Source organism: Anas platyrhynchos, chromosome 16 (assembly GCF_047663525.1).
Source record: "Anas platyrhynchos isolate ZD024472 breed Pekin duck chromosome 16, IASCAAS_PekinDuck_T2T, whole genome shotgun sequence".
Lineage (NCBI taxonomy): Eukaryota > Metazoa > Chordata > Aves > Anseriformes > Anatidae > Anas > Anas platyrhynchos.
Window position 1 is genome coordinate 243,377 of NC_092602.1, and position 20,099 is coordinate 263,475.

The 20,099-nt window shown below is 40.3% G+C and overlaps 1 protein-coding gene across 2 annotated transcripts; it reads left to right on the forward strand.

Annotated features, from left to right (window-relative positions):
* Window positions 1-12,861: 12,861 nt before the first annotated feature.
* Window positions 12,862-16,171, forward strand: XBP1 (X-box binding protein 1). 2 transcript variants are annotated; one of them, XM_038187497.2, is made up of 5 exons: window positions 12,862-13,238; window positions 13,308-13,404; window positions 13,485-13,640; window positions 14,283-14,378; window positions 15,145-16,171. In XM_038187497.2, the coding sequence occupies exons 1-5, from the start codon at window positions 12,877-12,879 to the stop codon at window positions 15,700-15,702; spliced, it is 1,269 nt and encodes a 422-aa protein (XP_038043425.2). In that variant the 5' UTR covers window positions 12,862-12,876; the 3' UTR covers window positions 15,703-16,171. The 2 variants fall into 2 exon arrangements, with proteins under 2 accessions (XP_038043425.2, XP_038043424.2); XM_038187496.2 differs by having other exon boundaries at window positions 13,485-13,613; window positions 14,215-14,378.
* The last annotated feature ends 3,928 nt before the right edge of the window (window positions 16,172-20,099 follow it).

Consider the following 20,099-nt stretch of genomic DNA (forward strand, 5'->3'; position numbering starts at 1 on the left):
AACCTCTTCTAAGCTACCTGACAACCTGCAACACTCTTAGGTTTTGTTTATTTAGTCTGTGATAAGTAGAGCAAAAATAGCACTCAAAAGACTGGCTGAACTTTCAGCCAATAATCATGTGAATTTTTAAAGAATTTTTCTCAGATAGCATCAAAAATTTTAGCATCACAAAGGAAAATATGGTCCCTTCTCAAAGAAATAAAGAAAATAACCAATGAGCATGGATTAAAAATTCACTTCAGTTACTGTGAAATTTTGAATTTCTGTCTGATTAAGACTTTTTTCAGTGTTAACAAGACCTTGTGTGGAGCATAATTTATCTTTCATTCACTCTGTAAAGAAAAAAGAAAATCTCTTATAAGGGGCAGCTTTAACAAATTAAATAGTAAGAAAAAGATGGTTCTTACTCCTGTGATTTATCATATGAAGTGATCTGATAACACCAGATAATTCAGACTGGCATATTTCAGTGGGGAATCCATTCACAATGGTGAGGGCAACATGTCACTGCAGAGTCCAGTGACTGTCTCCCCCCACTGGTGAGCAATGACCTTTTCACATTTGTGCTGTAACAACTGAAGTATTTGCAATACTGTACCCACATAGAAGGTAACGGTACTCTTTTTCCTTTTAACTAACTGATATTCATCACAAGTTTCATCACAATCTGCCGTTTAAATAAAATAAAATAAAAAAAAAAAAAAGAAAGAAAGAAAGAGAAGAGAGAGGAGGGGAGGGGGAGGGGGAGGGGAGGGGATTGTTGCTATCTCCAGCTAATAAAAAATTTCTGATCATACAGAACCAAAAGAGAATGCTAGATGAGAATAATAATTTAATTGGGGGGGGGGGGGGGGGGTGAGGGCAAAGTCACCTTCTTTCTCCCCCCCATGAAAAAACATAGTATCTCACTTCAGCATTAGACTTTAAATAATAATTCTGACACACCTTCAGGTTGAAAAATCAGTCTGTGTATGATGACTGCAGACAGTTGGGCTAATTCATAAATTATCGCTCCAAAGCATTTGGAGAAGGATTGAGAATGTGAGCACAAAAACAAGTTACCATGAAATAACTGTGGGCATGAGATTACTTCACATTAACTAGAGGATGTAAACGTGCATACAGTTAGCTCAAATTGCTTCTAGGTTATAAATTCACACAGCAGCTTAATCACAGCCATTCACTTGTTCATCCATGCCTAAGACACTGCCTTTTCTTTCAAAGTCCAGGTCAGATACAACAGAAACTGAGAAAAATATCACTGACTGATCAAAAAGAAGCATGCCAATTCAACTGGATTAAAATGAAAGAATTATGATTAAACATTACATTTTAAACACTGCCAAAATAACAAAATCTGGATAGTACCAGTGGATTTGTTGGTAAGTATTCTTAATAATGGTTTATGAGTGCTATAAATGCCCATTTTAACTGAGACTAGCAATTTTCCTTTGAAGTTGATTTGCATCTCCGTTTCTATCTGCTGTCCTTCCTAGAGGAACAACTGCCTGCCATTTCCTTTGATCAAATCATTAAACTGAAGCGAAGGAAAAAAAGGGTCCCATAGTATAACCGTAAATTACATTGACTCAGCATCTTCTTTCTACATTACAGATATTTATTAGTATTCACTTTGGAATTCTGGGCTGTTATGCTACACTCAAGTTTAAGAAGCAAGTCGTGTTTCAGAGGTCCCCTTGTGTAGATTAAAGAACATCATTGAGGGATTCAGGACATACTTTAATTGCACTGTGCAGTGCGGTGACATCTACCTTGGCTTTAAATGGGTATCACAAGCAATCTAACACCAGCAGCAGAGTTCTGTACAACTGGATAGAGGTTCTGATGACCAAAGGAACTTACTTGACTCTTAACTGAGTGAGAAGGTAAGTTTTCCATTAGAGTACTTCTTAAATCAAACTTGAGAACTGTGTTTTCATAGTAAACTGTACCTGAGAAGTCCTCACAGCAGAACAAGCAGCCATATAAAGGATAAAAAGAGAGCTGCTTATCTCATTCATACCACCACATGTGCCTTTCCAGATGATTTCAGTAACTGATAACTCAGACTTTCTACTGTCCATGTTCCCTACATGTTTTAACACCACCCTCTGCAGAGACCAGGACAACAGCATATTTCATAAGCAAATGAAATTGCTGTACCTCCTAATAAGCATGTAAACAGGAGATATATCATTTTCTGTGTAAATTCATATAACATGCCTGCCCACTTTAATCACCAGGTAAAATTGTTATCCTACATCTCTGGAGACATGATTGCACAGCACAAAGGCTCAGGTTTGACTGAAAGCTTTACTCAAATATGCCTGAGCGCCTGATGAGTTTCCATTACTGAAGCAGCATCAACAGTTACCATCTTTTGGTACATGGAAATGTATCTCCAACACCCCTTAAGTCACATCTGCTGCTGCATTTCAGGAAGAGATGCTGAGATGCACTAAAGCTGAGCAACCAGTAGGTGACCTCCTACACTCGAAGAGCTAGAGAAGTTCCTTTGTCCACTGGCAAAACTCACCAGGTATGTATGAAATGTGCCAAAATATCTCCAGAAACATTAGTCTGAATTAAAGATGCCTCTCATACCCTTCATTTTCATGCACTCAAATTTTACTATTGCAGTTATGAACAAAAGGCCAACTGAAATGGGCAAAATGCTTTTAATATTTATCAAAGATATATTTTCATCATTATCATCAATTACTCTAATATAAATTAACAAACTATTGTCACTTGTCAGCTCAATTAAAAAAAAAAAAAAAAAAAAAACAACAAAGAAAAAACAGAAAACACTGTGGCAGTTTATGTTAAGAAAAAATATCATCTATCCGTGACTTTCTCTTTCTATTTAAAGTTAAAAATGGGAAACACAATTTTCTAAGTTAACCAGCATTGACGCAATCCAAATTAATCAACAGACTAGCCACAACAGCTTCAATGATTAAAAAATAAATAAAAAGTTAACAAAATTCCCTGCTAATATTTGAAAAATTAAGGTTTCCAATGTCTTGAACAATGTGTATTTATTTAAATCTGTATGAAGTGCAAACATTCTGGTTTAGGAACCCTTCACTCTTTCTGTAGAAGTACAGTTGTCTACCAAAGGGAAAAGATAATGATGAATCAGACCAGCAAAACTGAAATATGTTAAACCATATTAAAAATATCCTTATTTAGTTAACTGCAGCCTTTTCTTTTTGCAAACTATTGTACAATATACAGCACAAGTTTATATGAGAGTTGCAATGCAGTACAGATACGCATGATATACTGATTCCTTCAGGGCAGGCACAAGAGATTATCTAAGCAAAGAAAGAAAAATGAGTACTAAGAAATAAACTATAATTGTTACTGTATGCTATTTGCTCATGTAAAATCTTCACAAGGACAGACAGAATCAATAAGAACATCTGGAGCCAAGTTTTCCAAAATTATCTTTAGAAGCAATATCCCTTCATTCTGCAAGAAGTACCTTCAAATACATCCACACAAATGTCTTTCTCTGTATTCTTAAACCTGCCCTCCCCAATTGCTATGCATCAGCTCTACTCAGTTCCAGTTACAACTTCACTGAATCCTAGATTATTGTTAATTTTATGTGTTCATCATGGCATCACTGTAGAAAGCAGACTGCTTAGCATTAGCTGCTTAGCACTAAAGTTAATCAAGCCTTAGGCCATGAGAAACTACCCTTGTAACATTGGTGTGAAACTGCATAGCTAAGATCAGAAGAACTAGCTTTGACCAGCAGATAAGGGAAATATGCATAAACTTGAAAAGGCCTCAGGCCAAAGATGCCACCAAGGAAACCACAGATGAATGAATTGAGAAGCAAGGAGACCCCAGACAATAATGACTGACTGGAGAACAGCAGGGCACTGACAGTGCCGCTATAGGGAGGTTACTTCATAAAAACTACATAAAACCAAAGCCAATATGAAATGGGGTCCCTGAGAGGCATCCAGCTCGAGCTGTAGAATTGTATGAGACTAATAAACATCTTTCAAAATATTACCTGATTCTTAAGCCATGGGACCCTAAGGTCAGATCAAAAGAATGATGACAGTAAAGTAATTCTGCATTAAATCCTGTATTAATGGGAGCAGTGGTGTAATTTCTTCATCAGTTTTGGTGACCTAGGTAGGACCCTGGGCAACCACCATGAGACCCTCTCACCTCCAACTGTCTATTTGCTGGCATCAGGTGAGTTCACTCAGGGCCCTGGGGATGAGAAGTGCTGACTGGTGAGTTTTAAATTTATGTTTTAAATACAGGTTAAATTCTGGGAGCATGCTGAAGTGGGAAATATACCTACCACAGAAAAGGGGACACCTTTAGCCAAAGTACTGTGAAATTAGAGGAAAATAGATGAAATTGCAGGTGGACCACAGCATATGGGTTATTACTTTTGCAGGTATCTCTACAGGTATCATCGTAAATATACAGTACTGAAATGTGTGTTGTAACCAAAAATCAACTTATGTTAGAGGCTATTGTTATTCAACACCCATATAAGTAGCCAGTATGCTAATAAAAACAAAAGGAGACTGTAGAAAAAGAAATACGTAACAGCTTAGCACCTCAACACTAAAGTTGAGGGAGCCTTAAGGCTATAGGAATGTACTTTTAACCTTTTGTTTTTAAATGGAGAAACCAGTAACTCAGAACCAGTTGAAACTAGAATACAAGGGAGTAGGAACAAGACTAACTACAAAGTTTCCTAACTTTGAGATAAGAGAAAAAGAGAAGTCATAAATACAAATAAAGGCCTGGAGACAGAAAGAGACCTATCAGAAGGTGAAGGCCGAGGCCCAGAAATGCAGTTGGATAACACAGATAGCGTGCAAAGGAGATGTGGAGGAGTGAGGACTATAAATCAGAAGGCTATCGGACAATATAGGTCACTCCTGGGAGGCAACCAGCTCAAACTGTCAAGTGTTATATTAATAAATGATCACTATTATAATAATGAGCTGATTCGACTTGAGGCATTCAATTAGGGTTGAACCAAGTGAAGTCAGAGGTGGTGATGGCATAATTCCTGAAACAGGTAGCTACAGCATAATTGGAACCGTGGTCCAGGTGGCAGCTGCATAATTCCTACCATAGCATGTAGCAGTTCGTTCTCTTTGAAAAAGCATTCAATATAAATAACATACATCACATATTTCTGAAAAACATTTACATACAATCTAAATACTAACTGATGAGCAGCAAAGAGAAAAAGTTAAAGGTTAAATTTAACATGCCCTGAGGAAAAAAAAAAAAAAAAAGAAGAAGCAAACAAGGGCAATTTAGTTGCATCCACCTGCGTAAATTCACTTTCTAGTACCAGTAATTCCTAATGAAAAATTGGTTCTTGCTACTGCAATTGTCATAAACAAAGTTTTAAGCAGAATTAGATACATGGAGTATTTCCTGTGCTGTTGCTGTCTATTCAAGCAGAGCTTGGTCTTGGCAAGTACTGCACACCTGAGCAAGTTTGGTCCTGATACAGTAGCTAAATTTGTGTCATTGAGCTGTCTTGTGAAACCTGATGTTTTCCATAGAGCTTTGTATAAATAGTGATTTTTTACAATAATCAGAAGTTTTTATTCATCTGATTACTTGGAAAAGCAAAGCTACTCACAGTCTTGGTACAAAGCACACTAAAAACCATGAAAAGCCTTCACAACTCCAAAATTATTTGAAGCCTTAGGACTATAGACACTTCTCAATTTAACATCGTGACTAGTGTTTCTGGAGTCAATGTATGGTACAAATTGCTGTTCTTGCAACCCCTACCTCAAGCAAACCACTATTTAAAGTGAACAATATATAAACAATACAAAATAAATTCAAAGCCTGTAATTAGTGTGCATAATGTGCCAGCTGTTGATACTAATTGCAATGGACAAATCCCACGCTACTAAGTTTAAAGCCAACAAATAGACTTCTGACTTAAAAAAAAAAAAAAAAAAAAAAAAAAAAAAAGGCAATTAAATTGGGACTGGCTAAAAAGAAAAAATTACTACATTAAAAATTGATTCATTCATGCAAAGGTGAATTAAGCAACTATTTACTCTATTTCAACTTATCTATTAAAGACTCACCTAAGTTACAAACTCTGACAGGAACTTTTAATTAATCACCCTAAAACACTTCATTTTCCACATTCAATTACTAGTATACAATCCATTTAATTAGCATAGAAAGAGCTTCAACTGTCTCAGATCAATTACTTGAGAATCATCATTAAGATCAAGTGCTAACAGAGCAAATGAAGTTACCAGAAAGGAATGATAATAGACTTGCCCCTCTGTGAGCACCAGAGCATTCAACAAAGTAAAAAGGTATGAGGTAGGAGGCATACAATTCTGGTAACGCTCCTCACATTTTGGGTCATGCTGAACTTGCTGAGACTGAACTCATTCCTAACTTGTTGTTTCCTGATAATTTTTCTCTGCCCCTTTTCATGGTGGCTCTCTTCTGACAGCTTGATACAGGCTTCTGTGTACAAAATAAATAAATAAATAAATAAAAAATATATAGAATTAGGTGAAGGCACTCAAGCAGAATAATGTATGGAAAACATTTCAAAATTACAAAACAATAAAGTTGCCAGAACTCTCACGGACTCTGAAGTTCTAAGAGAATTCCAAAGCCCAGGGAATGAAGCCTAAGAAATAGGAGAAGGTATTTCCTTTCAAAAGCTAGCACTGCTTCAAAGAGCTAGGTTTTGCCAGCAGGAAGTAGTCATCAAATTTTCCTAAGCACAGTTGTTTACCTCCCAGAGTATTTCCAAGCAGAGGCTCCAGTTCTGAACCAGGATGTGCAAACAGGAAAATTTACTGGAACAGGAGCTTTTAGGTATGTGAGATTTCAACAGTTGGCTACTTTCCTCAGAGATCTCACACAGTATGTTAAATATTTACACAGAATCCAGAACGCAGGCTGCCAGTTCACTGGGACAGTAAAACAGCAAGTTTGGTCTCTCTTTTATTGCCTGTTCTGCAACATCACCCCTAAAGATGCACTGAAAGTATCATCTCAATTGAGTATAGTACTTTTATTTTTTTCATTTTACTTGTAACCACCACCACAAATGCATCATCATGCATCACTACACAGAAGTGGACACACTACCTCTCAAACAACATCACTTCTAAAGAGAACTTGCAGCACAGAACTCTGTCCTTTAGTTTGGCCAAGACCTTAATCACATCTGGAAATTATGTCAAAATGGGGCATCTTCCAGAACCTCGAAATCCTGCAAAATCAGCACAACTTTCAGGTCTGCATTTTTCTCATCAGCTGTATTGGCAGATCTTTGAAGTGGAACACTGTGCTTAGGACCAAGCTAGAAAAAAAAAAAAAAAAAAAAAAAAAAAAAAAAAAAATCCAAGGAGCTGAAGTAGAACTACATCATTGAAACAGGTATTACAGTCAAACAAGTCACAGCCAAGCACCAGAGATGCCAATAGTGGAACCTTTATAAAGGAAAAGGGAATCCATGCAATGAGATAGAGACAAGGATGAAGGCATGGTGTTGGAAAGGGATGGGCTCGACATCTCTTAAGCAAGGCAGTTATAAACAGAAGCCAGAACAAAGCACAGACCCAAGACAAGACACTGAACAACCACCTCCCCTAGCCTGTGAGATTCATTCACAGATCAGATAGTTCCCTGATACCCACCACATTCCCTGAACTGAGCCTACTTTCCTTGCCAGCTGGTCCACTGCTGTTTAATTCCCAGTTGAGTCTCTCAGGGACAGGCAGATGACATAAATCTTGCCAAGGACATCCAGTCACTATGTATAAAATTCTGTTTACGTGACCAATGTTTGCAGAGCTTTCCAGTAGTGTTTCATTTTTACAGAACTAGTAGCATAGGGTTGCTGATAAACATTCCTTTCCCTTCGCTGCCCTTTCATTTACTGTGTTGTCTATAACTTTTTTCCTTTTAAATTCCCATGAACTGAAAAGGAGAAATTACTCCAGTCTCTGAATACACAGGAGAAATTTGTTTCTGTCAGACAAAACACAAATCAGACTAAGAGCTCTTTACCTCAAAATTCTGAAATTTCTTTGTAAACAAGTAAGATTTGTCTTTAATAATCAGTATTCTGTGACTAGTGGGTGGGGGTAATCAGCTTTCAGATGAGAGCAGAGATTGGCAGGCTACCTCTATAATGAGACCTCTGTTACTTAATACATATGCCAGTTTTCTGGGAAAAAAAAAAAAAAAAAAAGTAGTAAATTGACAAAAAAAATGTAAATGCTACTTAACTGCATAGATTTGTTTAATTCTGGTCTTGCCTAAAACCAGGTAATTGTTTAGTTTTAGAGGAAACTAAAGAAAATGAAGCAAATGGAACTATAATGCAAGTGAAATCCAGTGAACAGAATAAATATATAGATGCAGGGAACATTCTGACCTTATTATATAGGTCACTTGATCTTAAAGTTACTGTTACTACTCCAAAAAGAGACTACATATCATCAGAGCATGTTAAGATAAATCTGCTGCCTTGTATTCTGCAATGGTAAAATAAGGAATTACACAAAAACTAAGAAGCCGTGAAGCATGGATGATTTCGCTGACAAAAAAAAAAATCTGTGGTGCAAAAAAAGTTATTACAAGACAGGGTAACAATGGAGAATCATACTTTAAAAAGTTAATCACTTTCTATACATGCATCTATTGTCAGTCTTTCAGAACTTACCTTTTCACCTGCCTGTTTTTATAAGGTCCTGTATGAAATTTATGCCTACTGAGCTACCAGCAAAACTTAGAATACAGCACAACCTCTTTGAACATGGGCAATGCTGCTAAACTGCCTAGAGGAGCTGCAAGATGGGCTTCCATGCCTTTGTCTGCTGAGAATTCCGATGAAAATGATTGAAGACCCTCCTTTCCTTGAAAAAAGGCCTTGTAAAAGGTCCAACCTCTAGCCAATCTTCATGAATGTCTGAGTTAACTCAGACTTCTCTTGTCAATCAGAAGCAAAGCTTCAGTATAATGGTGGGGAAAAAATCTATTGGGATGTGGAGATGGAATTCCAGTATCAGGGCATGTGATCTCTGTCACAGGATGTATGCTCTCTGAATGAACATACACTGTCTATAGTGGCTAAGATACAGCTGTGGGAGAAAATACAGAACTTCAGCATGACATTCCAAAGGCACTAGAAGAAAAGGTGTAACAAGATTCACTCACGGTACAAATGTGATAGGATCACTCCCTCAACCACAAAAGCAACTTGGGTCAAAGTACTGCACTATAATGATGACCAGAGTAAGAATCTCCAGACTATACCTGTGGCTCCCACGCATGCCTAAGATGGAAATGAGGCAGACCCACCATTGTTCATTGTAATTCTGGGTAGTAACAGGTGCCAGTAATGTATGTGGACAGAACATCAGGGTGAAGAAATAGAATGCAAACATCTGAAGTGTTTGTAAGATGCTTGCATGAGGACCAGGGTTTGAAGCTGGACTCAGTCTTTTCCACAGTTTTACGGTGACACACTGGAAGCAATCATAGAAGCCAAGGAGGCAAAGTCTCAATAATAAGTATTAATGGAGAATGGATGATAGCTGAGCAAAAAATCACCTTTCTGCAGCACTTGCTTGAGACACTGTAAAGAGAAGGCAAAGCCAACCTCACTTCCTATGGAATGCAGACAGGTTGGCAGCTCCACACAGTAAGCAAAGGATACAGATTCTGCATAATTAATCTTAGTATAGTAGTACCACCTTTTTGCCGAGGAACAGGTATCTCACTGTTCCTGCTAGGCTTGACAGCCTTTGCTGAAAAGTGCTATACCTTTTATTATCACCTTACCTGTAAATTGTTGTGACCCACTACAAGAACAGGCTGCCCAGGGAGGTGGTGGAGTCATCATCCCTGGAAGTCTTCAAAAGACATTTAGATGTAGAGCTTAGGGATATGGTTTAGTGGGGACTGTTAGTGTTAGGTTAGAGGTTGGACTCGATGATCTTGAGGTCTCTTCCAACCTAGAAATTCTGTGATTCTGTGAAGAATTAAGAGCAGCCCTTCCATTCAAACCCAGAGGAGCTACAAAAATTCCATGTCTCCAAGAAGCCTGAACTGGTAAGACCAGAAGAAATAGAGTTGCCAAAACCCCCAGAAAAACCTGTAATATGGCTGAAGTGAAGCATTTCCCCTGCTCCAGCTAACAATTAACTTGGCAGCTATGTTAGTAGAGTTTTTTATAGAAAGATAAAGTGAATTTCCACCTGAAGACTGAAAGAACTAGAATTTTGAGAGATGCACTTTTCCACCCCAATGTGTATTGATGAAATTTAAGAATAAATAAAATGAATACAAAGCATATTACAAACATTATGGGTTTGGAATAACCTCGTTTTAGGCTGCAGAACAGTTCCCCTTCTCATTTATTCAGCTATTGATACAGAGCTGGGAATATGCCAGCTGTTGACATGAGCTTGACACCCTAAGCCACCTTCCAAGTGTTTTAGACATGCATTGGGCAAACAAGCTCTTTCTCAGGCTATTAGTTAAACTATGTTTTCTCTATACTCTCCCATTCTCTTTCCCTCCTTTATTCACCCTTTTTTCACATGTAGATAACATTCAACTCGTATTTCTTTCTCTGTATCTGATATTACACAAAGGGAAAGCCTCTCCACCTTTGTTAAACAAAATTATTTCCTTTGGTGGGTCAGCCACCTGAACATACCACATAAAAGTGTGTTGGCAGGAACTAATATTGTTTCTGGCAGGACAGCCAACAGTATCCTCACTGGTACATCCTTTAGCTGGTGGTGCTGAACTAAAAGGCAGGGTAAGAAGCTTTCTTGAATAACTTGAGTACTGTCATGTGGATCACAGGCTTGAATCCAATGACTGAAAAAACAGAAATATGAAAAAAGGAACGCGTAAACAGCAAGTTTGAAAAAAGAATGGCAAAAATCAGAATTAAACTTGAAGTCCTTTAATTAAAGCTTTCTGAAAGGGTGCCTCAGTTCAAGACAAGCTTTATTTAACTTTTTCGCTTCCACTTTTTACCCAGTAGCTTACCATATAGTTAATAAAAGATTCTTTGTATCCTAAGGCAGTAACATAATATTTGTAAGCCTAAACATATTCTCAGTAACTATACCACTGCTAGCCTTAGCAATGCTACTACAATTACTCAACAAGACAAGACTAGAAGGTCTCAGGGCTTTCCTTTGCCAGCTGCTACCACTAACACCAAGCATGTTAATGGATACCATTATTATATCCAGTAAAAGTGGAAACCACCAATGCCAATGGCAGCTTCCAGTTCTGCCACTGTTCCAGCCTGGTCACATACCACTGTTACATGGCTCTTGTACCCCCAGCAGCACACATGTGCTTCTGAAGCTTACTCATGATCATAACTGTTGGTTGTAGAAGGAAAACGATGCTTTTACTCTGGTTCTTTTTAAAATTAGAAAAATTAAGTCACATCCAGATACAAAATTAGGGGTTTTCTTCAGCCATAATGCTAAGAAATCTGGGTATCTATATGATAAATCACATCATGGCCAGTTTTAGAAGTATAGCTACAAATATCAGAAAGCAGCAGAAGCAGGGGCAGCCTGTCTGCTTTAAGTGTTCAACACTTTCATTTGCTGTAAAAATGTGCAACTTATTTGACACAAATGTCTCATATTAGAAAAATATATTAATATTGGTCTGTATTTCGTTAGAAAACAGTAAAACTTTAAATTTTGAATATAATTAGAGAATAAATATGATTACAAACCCCAAAGAGACATACAAAGGAGAAGCAGTTAAACTATAGGTATCTGAGGGGCCAAGCAGGACCAGAACAAACAAATTTTTTCGCACTCAGAATAAAAGGTTTATCAAAAGTCGCCACAATTTTCACAAAAGCGTCACAGTAGAAACATGAACTATTAGACTTAGCTAAATGTCATGCTGCAGTGAGTAAGAACAAACAAAAACTTGCAAATGCAGAGTTTGTTCTTTGTTATCGTGACAGCCTGGCAGTACTCCAATACTGGAATAATTCCAGACAAGCACACCAGTTGTGCAGTGCCTTTGAACTTTTAAAGCTAATGTTTTTCCTTTAATGTTTAACATCTTATCTATTTTAAACTCGCTGTGTGAGTGGATTTCAGAAATAAACTCAAGGAACCAAAATTTTAACATTTCACAACCACTTGGGTAACAGGCAACTAACTGCCTGTGAGCAAACCCCGGGAAGCTTAGGGCACTGAGGTATGGCTGACATTTCACAACAGAGTGCCCTAGGAAGCTGCCTATTACTGCCTGCACATTGCCGAACAGCTGAATTTGTACATGCATGACATTGCAAGGCTTTCTAGCTGCAAAACGCCTAGTTGTCTGGGTCTGAAACAGCTTGGATTTAATGTCAACCCATTACATTTTGTCAGCGTTCTCCATTAGATAATATGAGAAGGGTACTTTTCACTTATAATATTGCTACTGCTTATAAACACATTCAATTCAAAATAGAACACCTGGAGCACTGCTGCAGGCTCTCTAGCAGCTTCTTCTTGTCTGTCACAAACCTCTTCTGTTTTCATACCCTTTGCACAGCATCCAGCATAGCTCCATTCCCAGCAGTTGCGTTCCCACAAATGCTGGCCCTTTCCCTGCTTTCTGTTGAGATTTGGGACAGATGGTACCCGGCATGTCAGAAATGCAAGTTTTATTGTGCTGCCGCTTTGCCCCTACTCGGTCCCTGTGCCCCGGCCGCTGCTCAGGCTGAGCGCCCCCCACACCCGCTGCGCCGCAACCAGACCCAGCTGCCGGCGCCTGCGAGGGCCCCCCGCGGCCTCGCCCCTCCGCCGCTCGCCGGCCCCCCCGCGTCTGATGCAATCGCCGCCCGGCCTTGCCTCCAGCCGCGGGCGGCCCCGGGCCTGTCGTCACGCCGCCCCGGCCAACGAGAAAGAGCCACGACGGCAGAAAGCCGGGCGGGGCGGCGGCGCCCGCAGAGCGCCGTGCGCGCGCCGGGCCCGGGCCGTTCTCTCCGCGCCGGCCATGGCAGCGCTCCCCGGGACCGCGGCCCCGCGCCTGCTCCTCATCCCCGGCGAGGCGGCCGAGCCCGCCGCCGGCCGGCGCCTTTCCGTCGTCCTGCCGGCAGGAGCGGCCCCTAGCCCCCCGGGGGCTCCGCAGCCGGCCCGCAAGCGGCAGCGGCTCACCCATCTGAGCCCGGAGGAGAAGGCGCTGCGCAGGTGAGTGGGGGGCCGGCGGCGCGGCGCGGCGGGGCGGCCGCTGGTGCTGACGGCCGCGCTGCCCCGCAGGAAGCTGAAAAACCGCGTGGCGGCCCAGAGCGCCCGGGACAGGAAGAAAGCGCGGATGACGGAGCTGGAGCAGCAGGTGGTGGAGCTGGAGGAGGAGGTAAGGAGCTCGGTGGCCCCGCGGGAGGGTGGCTGCGGCGGCACCTGCTGCGACCCCCCTGCCTGCGCGGCTCTCTGCAGAACCAGAAGCTGCTGCTGGAGAACCAGCTCCTGCGGGAGAAGACGTGCAGCCTTTCCCTGGAGAACCAGGAGCTCCGCTGCCGCTTGGGTTTGGATGTTCTGAAAACAGAGAAAGAAAGCGAGCCTAAGGTGAGCGCTGCGGTGTTCTTGGTGGCTGTCTTGTGCTGTTTCTTGGCAGAGCCTGTTAAGAGTCGCTGTGCTCTAGGAGGCAACTGTGTGGTAGTGCCAGGGAGCAATAATCCCAGTGTTGAGAGTCTCCAGGCTGAAACAGGTATGCTCTGAAGAGAGCATGCTTTGTGTGTCAGAAATACTCTTGTCTTCCGAGAGGAGGCTTTCCCACAGGTTGAGTGGTTGTCGAGTCTTAAGTGAGCACCATTGGTAGTGTGGGAGATAGTGAGCTCGTTAGTCCCAAGCTGTTTTATGTCATCTGCATTTCTATACTACGCTGTGGAAGCGAAATAAGAATTTTTAGTCATGTGTGGCTGTCTCAGAAGAACAGGGGAGATAGTGAGAGGCTGAGCTCTCTATTAAAAGTGGTGAACAAGGTGGATTTGCAGAGGTATAGAAGTTTGTGTCACTTTTGCAAGCGGCCTCATCTCTTCAGGCTGTTACTGTATAAGCAAGGAGAGACTAATGGGGGAAGCCTTTGCAGAGAGAGCATGGTCTTCAGGATGCTGTATGGTCTGCCAGAACATATGTGATGACTGACAAAGCTTTTTCTTTGGTCCAGGTCGTGATGGAATCACAAGTGGATGAGATCGGGTTGGTGACCGGGTCCGCTGAGTCCGCAGCACTCAGACTACGTGTTCCTCTGCAGCAGGTGCAGGCCCAGCAGTCACCATTTCTGACAAAATCCACATGGATTCTGATGGCAGTGACTCTTCAGATTCTGAGGTAAGCATCTGCTTCTGTCCTAAATGCCCATGAAATTCAGAACCACCGTGGATTTAAGACTCAGTTGAGAACTTCTTGATGTAAAGTTTCTTAATGACTTTCCACAGTTAGCTTGTTTTTTAAGCTTTGGAATATTATACCTGCAGCTCAAGACAGCTAGGGATCCTGTGAGTACAAGACAAGTTAATGCAACTTGAACAAGTCTGGCTTTTGTAATGTGAGATAATATTGCACAGAATAGCCTTAGTTCTTACAGCAAAGCATGCAAATACAAACTGCATACTGTGCTTTTACTGTTGTTGAAAACAAATAATTATTTTCTTTATGTCTGATATTTAACAAGGTTGTTGGAACTTAAAGACTGTCTAATGTGAGTCTCTTTTAGAAATTTAAAGACAGGAAGGTTACACAGCTTTTAGTCACGGGCATATCTGCCTGCATCTGGTTCTGGTACTTGCTCTGTAGACTTGGCGGATTCTATGGTGTTTTTATACAATAGGTCCAAGATTTTGACGAGCTTCTAGTAGAGATTGAGCATCTAATCCAGAGTTTGACAAATCTCTAGTACCCTTACAAGAGAACTAATGGACAGAAGTTCTGAACAATAAGTAATTTTCTGTTCTGATAAGTGGTGTGCTTGGTAAAACTCCTAATTCTGTGATGTTAGCATATTTTAACTTCCAGGTGAGGGTGGACCGATGTTGCAACAGATGTTTTCCTGTAATAGTTGTAGGCTGTCTTTCTAAACCAGTGTTTTATTCTGCAGTCTGATCTCCTGTTGGGCTTTCTGGACAGTCTGGACCCAGAGATGTTTCTCAAATGTGCTGATTCAGAATCAGCATGCCTGGAAAAGCTGGAGGAAGAGATCTGTGGAGAAACAAATTCCATACCGACCCCCCCCTCTCCCTCTTTGGGGTCCCCATCAGCTAAGCTGGAGGCCATTAATGAACTCATAAGGTTTGATCATGTATACACAAAGCCCTTAATATTGGAGATTCCTGTTAAAATGGGCAACCAAACCAATATGCTAGTGAAAATTGAGGAAGTATCTCTCTCTCCATCTGAAGACAAAGCTTTTGCTGAGATCCCAGTGTCTGTGAAAGAGGAACCCGTAGACAGCTTCATGCCAGAACTGGGCATCTCTCATCTGCTTCCCTCTCCTTGTAGCCTTGCAGCCTCAAGCAATCTGTTGGATGCTGGTAGTGACTCAGGATATGAAGGATCCCTGTCACCTTTCAGTGACATGTCCTCTCCACTTGATGCTGACCATGCCTGGGAGGATAGCTTTGCAAATGAACTATTTCCCCAGCTGATCAGTGTCTAACTCAGTGTTAATTCTCCCTGATTAACTTTTGGCAGGGTAACAGGATATGCCCTTTGAGGGGTATGTGTGGGAAATCAAGTGTATACAGAAAAATTATCATTTCTACCTAAGAATGCTGGTAGGTGGGGTGATAGCCAATGTATTTCTACTCATATGAAGAAAAAAAAAAACAACAACAACTAGGGTGTTGCCCCTGTGTCTGTTGCCCCCCTCACCCAGTGTTGGCTTATGAGAGAAGTTGTTTTCTCAGTAACTTGGCAATTTGGCTGAACCTAAAAATCAAAATTCATTTTCTTTAATGCTGAAAGCTTTAATGGTCTCTTCATGTATAGACAGCTGGGTTAAAATTAGAGTCTGTACATCTTACGGACTTACTGTGTAAATGCTTGTTTTCCATTTGCTATGTAGAGTTGCTTTCTCCATTTTAATATTTAACTGTATTGGTGCAATTAAAGTGCAATGCAGCTCACTTCTTGTCTTGTATCTCAATGGGGAGGGGAGAGTGTCTGTACCTGCTGAAGTCTGAAACTCTACAGAAATTTCTGGAAGTTAGACCTTTCAGTGGCTGGTCTTCTGCTGCCTTGATGCACCTACTGATCCAGTGGTACTACTGTGGTGCATGTAGCTGAGTGCTTTAGCAGCCTTTGTCATGTCTTGGAGATGTTGCAAGCTGTTCAGTATAGACAGGTTTGTAGGGTGGCCAGAGATGCTATAGAGCAAAATCTGCAGCCATAATAGGGAATGCAAGTGGCAGTAGCTTGATGTCTGAATAAAACTAATTCCTTCCTCTTGGTAACTTTTGTTGTACAGAATACTCTAGGCTGAGTGAAGGTCAGTGCTTTTCAAGTCACATGTTTAGTACTCATGAAGTAGCGAGACAAGGTGAAAAAGGTATAGATTCTGCATTACCACAGGAATTCCTGAAACAAAAATCAACTTTGTAGGAGCTAATTTCACATATAACAGTATGACTACGTAGTTTTTGTTGTTCTCAGCCACTTGTTGCAATGGCACAGTATAGGAAAAAAAAAAAAAAAACTTGAATTGGAGTGATAGGGAAGAAACTGCGATGTTGTATCCCAAGTAAGAGCTCTTCCAGGTCTTTGTACAACTGTTCTTGTTTTCAGTTCTGTTGCATGTCTTGCATTCTATTTGGACAGAAATAGCTTATGGGAGGTAAGCAGGAGCATTGGGTTACTAATGTTTAAGGCGACAGGACTTTGTTTTACAAACTGAAGTAACTTACTTTGTAATACCCTGTCTAAATACTGGATAGTAGTAAAAAGTAACTGCCAAACAAACTTGGATTTAAAAAATAAATTTGTGGTAGTCTGAAAACAGCTTGTTACACTTTCACACTGGAAAATGGGGTGACTGCAAGAGGACCCTTAGTACATAATGCATGTTGCAAGTCTGAAAAGCAAGCAGTTAAATGAGGATGACAAAAGTAATACAAAATTAATATGAAGTTCCAATAATGCTAATTAATAAATTTAAAAAAAGGCAAAAAGAAATTAAAAAAAAAAATGTTTTGGACAAGCAAGGAAAAGGTTTCTCACCTCTTTAAAACTCAGCTCTAAGGTTTCTAGCCGAGAAGTCCAAAACAGTTCATAGTGTAAGTATACAGTACTTGAAATAATGCCTGGAAAAGGACTGAGATTTCACATACCTTCGTCAGGGCTATAGAAAGGTTGAGGTTAGCACACCAGAGATGTGCAGCCCATCCCACTGGTTTGTGGCTATATATCCTGTTTTCAGACATCTGGCCTTTAAAGGGTAGCACATTAAAGACTAAGCATAGTGATGACATAGCAGTATTTCTGTTCAGTGCTGCATTACTTTCAGTCAATGTGTGTGTTCTTGTGAGTTTGTTGTCTGAGACATCCAATGTAGACTTAGTATTGATTATTCCTGTATGAGGTTTTCAATTTTTTTTTTCCTAGGAGTTGATCCCAAATGTAGATTGAAGTGTGTTGGTTTTTTTTTTTTTTTTTTTTTGATAAGACACTGTTTTCCTTAAGATACCCAGGTTATTACAGATTGTTCTCATTCTGGTTTCACTCATGATTCTTACCACTTGAACTGCTTTTTCTGTGCACCTGGAGAGGATATTGTAGCTATAATAAGCACTTAAACTGATAGCCATTTTAATAGCTACTGAAAGTAAGGCCTTTGCTTTCCTCCCCCCCCCCCGCCCCCCCCCCCCCCAAAAAAAAAAAAGCTAGTGGTACTAGAAAGCTCAGTACTGATACCTTTGAGATTTAAAATTGATTTGATTTATTAAACTGGTGGTTTGAACCAGCATTTTTGAGCATAGTTTCGCTGCACGGATATGCTTTTTAGGTTTCCTGTAAACCTTAGAGCCTGTCCTAGAGCAGCCCAGTGTCTTTGAAGCAAAGGCTGTTACCATAGCAGAGGAAGGAAGTAGTGATGGTGTAATTTTTTTTTTTCCCCACCTTAATTGAAGCAGCTGCTAATCATCACTTTGAACAAGAATACTGCAATCCTCAGACTCATCCTTGTGCAACTACAGATAGAATTAGCCAAAGGGATTAAGAGTGGCTGGGGTGAATTATATGGAGTAGAAAGCTACCTTCATCTGCTACGCTACGGTGGAAGTTATTCCTGTATTTGGTTACTGCCCTAGCAGGCAGGAAAAGCACTTAAACCCTATAGCCTGAAACACTGTGATGAAGGCACTGGAACACTTCACCTGTGCTGTATCTATTTCCCTCTCTGTCCTGCAACAGGGCACTCAGAAAGGTTTGTAATGTGTCATTTTGCCACCACTCAGCCTTCTAAAACTGCATGCATGACATAGCACTTCTACCCAACAATATATCATAGGTGCCTATAACCACTGTCCTGGTCTGTTTCTGGAAAGTTAGAGCTGTGTTGTTCAGCCAGTGCAGTACTGTGTGAGCATGGATGGGATGAATTGTAAAGGTCTTGTAAAATGAACGAAGGGAGGTAGTCTTCAACATGCACTTTTGAAAAGTGCTTCAACTTGGTTGCTCTGCAATGTTCCAGGTGTGATTTACCAAGTAAAACAGCAGTAACACTGCTACCCAGTGACATGGATACATACTGCCCATTTTCACTGGTATATCATTTAACTTACCTCAAAGATGAAAACATGTTATGGCTTGAAGAGCAACATTAAGATCTAAGAAAACGTGAAGTTCTCTATGGTCACATTCTCAGGATATTTGGAAATGGACTCTGTTTAGGATGTTTCCACCCAAACCTTGTTAAACACAGCACACAGAAGAGTTTGATGAAGTATTTGTATCCTTCTGGTGCCTTTTTTTTTTAATATCTGCAGCTGTGAAAGCTGCAGATATTTCATGGCATGCTTTATCAAGACTTACTGGCAGCATAGGTTCTAATATAAGCTGCTAATATTTAGGGAGAGTGATCTCAATAATAGCACACAAATATTTCTTGTTGGGCATTTGGGAGCCAAATAGAATTCAGAAGTCCTACTCGCGTTCATACTTTTTACTAGACTGAAGTCTTAAGTAATACAAGGGCACCATGGGGTTTTTATATAGTACATCAACAGCCACAGATAAAAGTGAGAGAATTTAAATTGGTAGCAGAGGGTCTTCATTTGAGATCTGACAGTAGATGAGAGGGAAGTTAAAGTAAACCCAAGCTAAGCTGGGGCAGGAGAGGTAAGAGTAATATGTGTGTCACGGGACAGACTTCACCTTTGCAGTATGCTTCTTTAACATGCCTACTTTCTGCTCTAAGCTGTTTTGTAGTGTCTACCTGCATCACAGCAAGTGTGGATCTAGGCCTAGCAGTTCACGTGTATGTTGTTACATGCACAGTTGATTAAATATATGATCTGCAATAGAAACCACACATCTGCCATGGCTCATTGATACAAGACACAAGCTCTGGAACAAACACAAGTTCAGTTCCGAATCCATGCCAAGTATATTATTTCCATCTTCACAGGGCTGGCCCCATAACTGTGATACAACTCCAGTCTACAATTTCACAGCCACATCCACAGGGAAACTGATGCAACTAGGCAAGCTCTACGCAACCTTAAATGTGTTTGGTTTTAAACTACTTTTTTGTCTCCTACTCTGCACTGCAGAATTATTTAAGCCTTGACTATATCCATTGAATTGACTAATTTAAATTCAATTGAAATTCAATTCATACACTTTAAATCACTCATTATTTGACACAGCTTGGAAAACTCTGGTTGTTTTGAGTAAATCTGACATGCTAGTTTTCTCATTTTGAAAGCAAAGGTAATACTGGTCTAATCAAGCAACTTGGTCATTCAAACTGCTTGAAAAATTATTAAATAGACATTAAGAGCGGTGTTGCCTACCAATAAAGTAATTATAAAAATACTCCACACTCCAACATTTCTT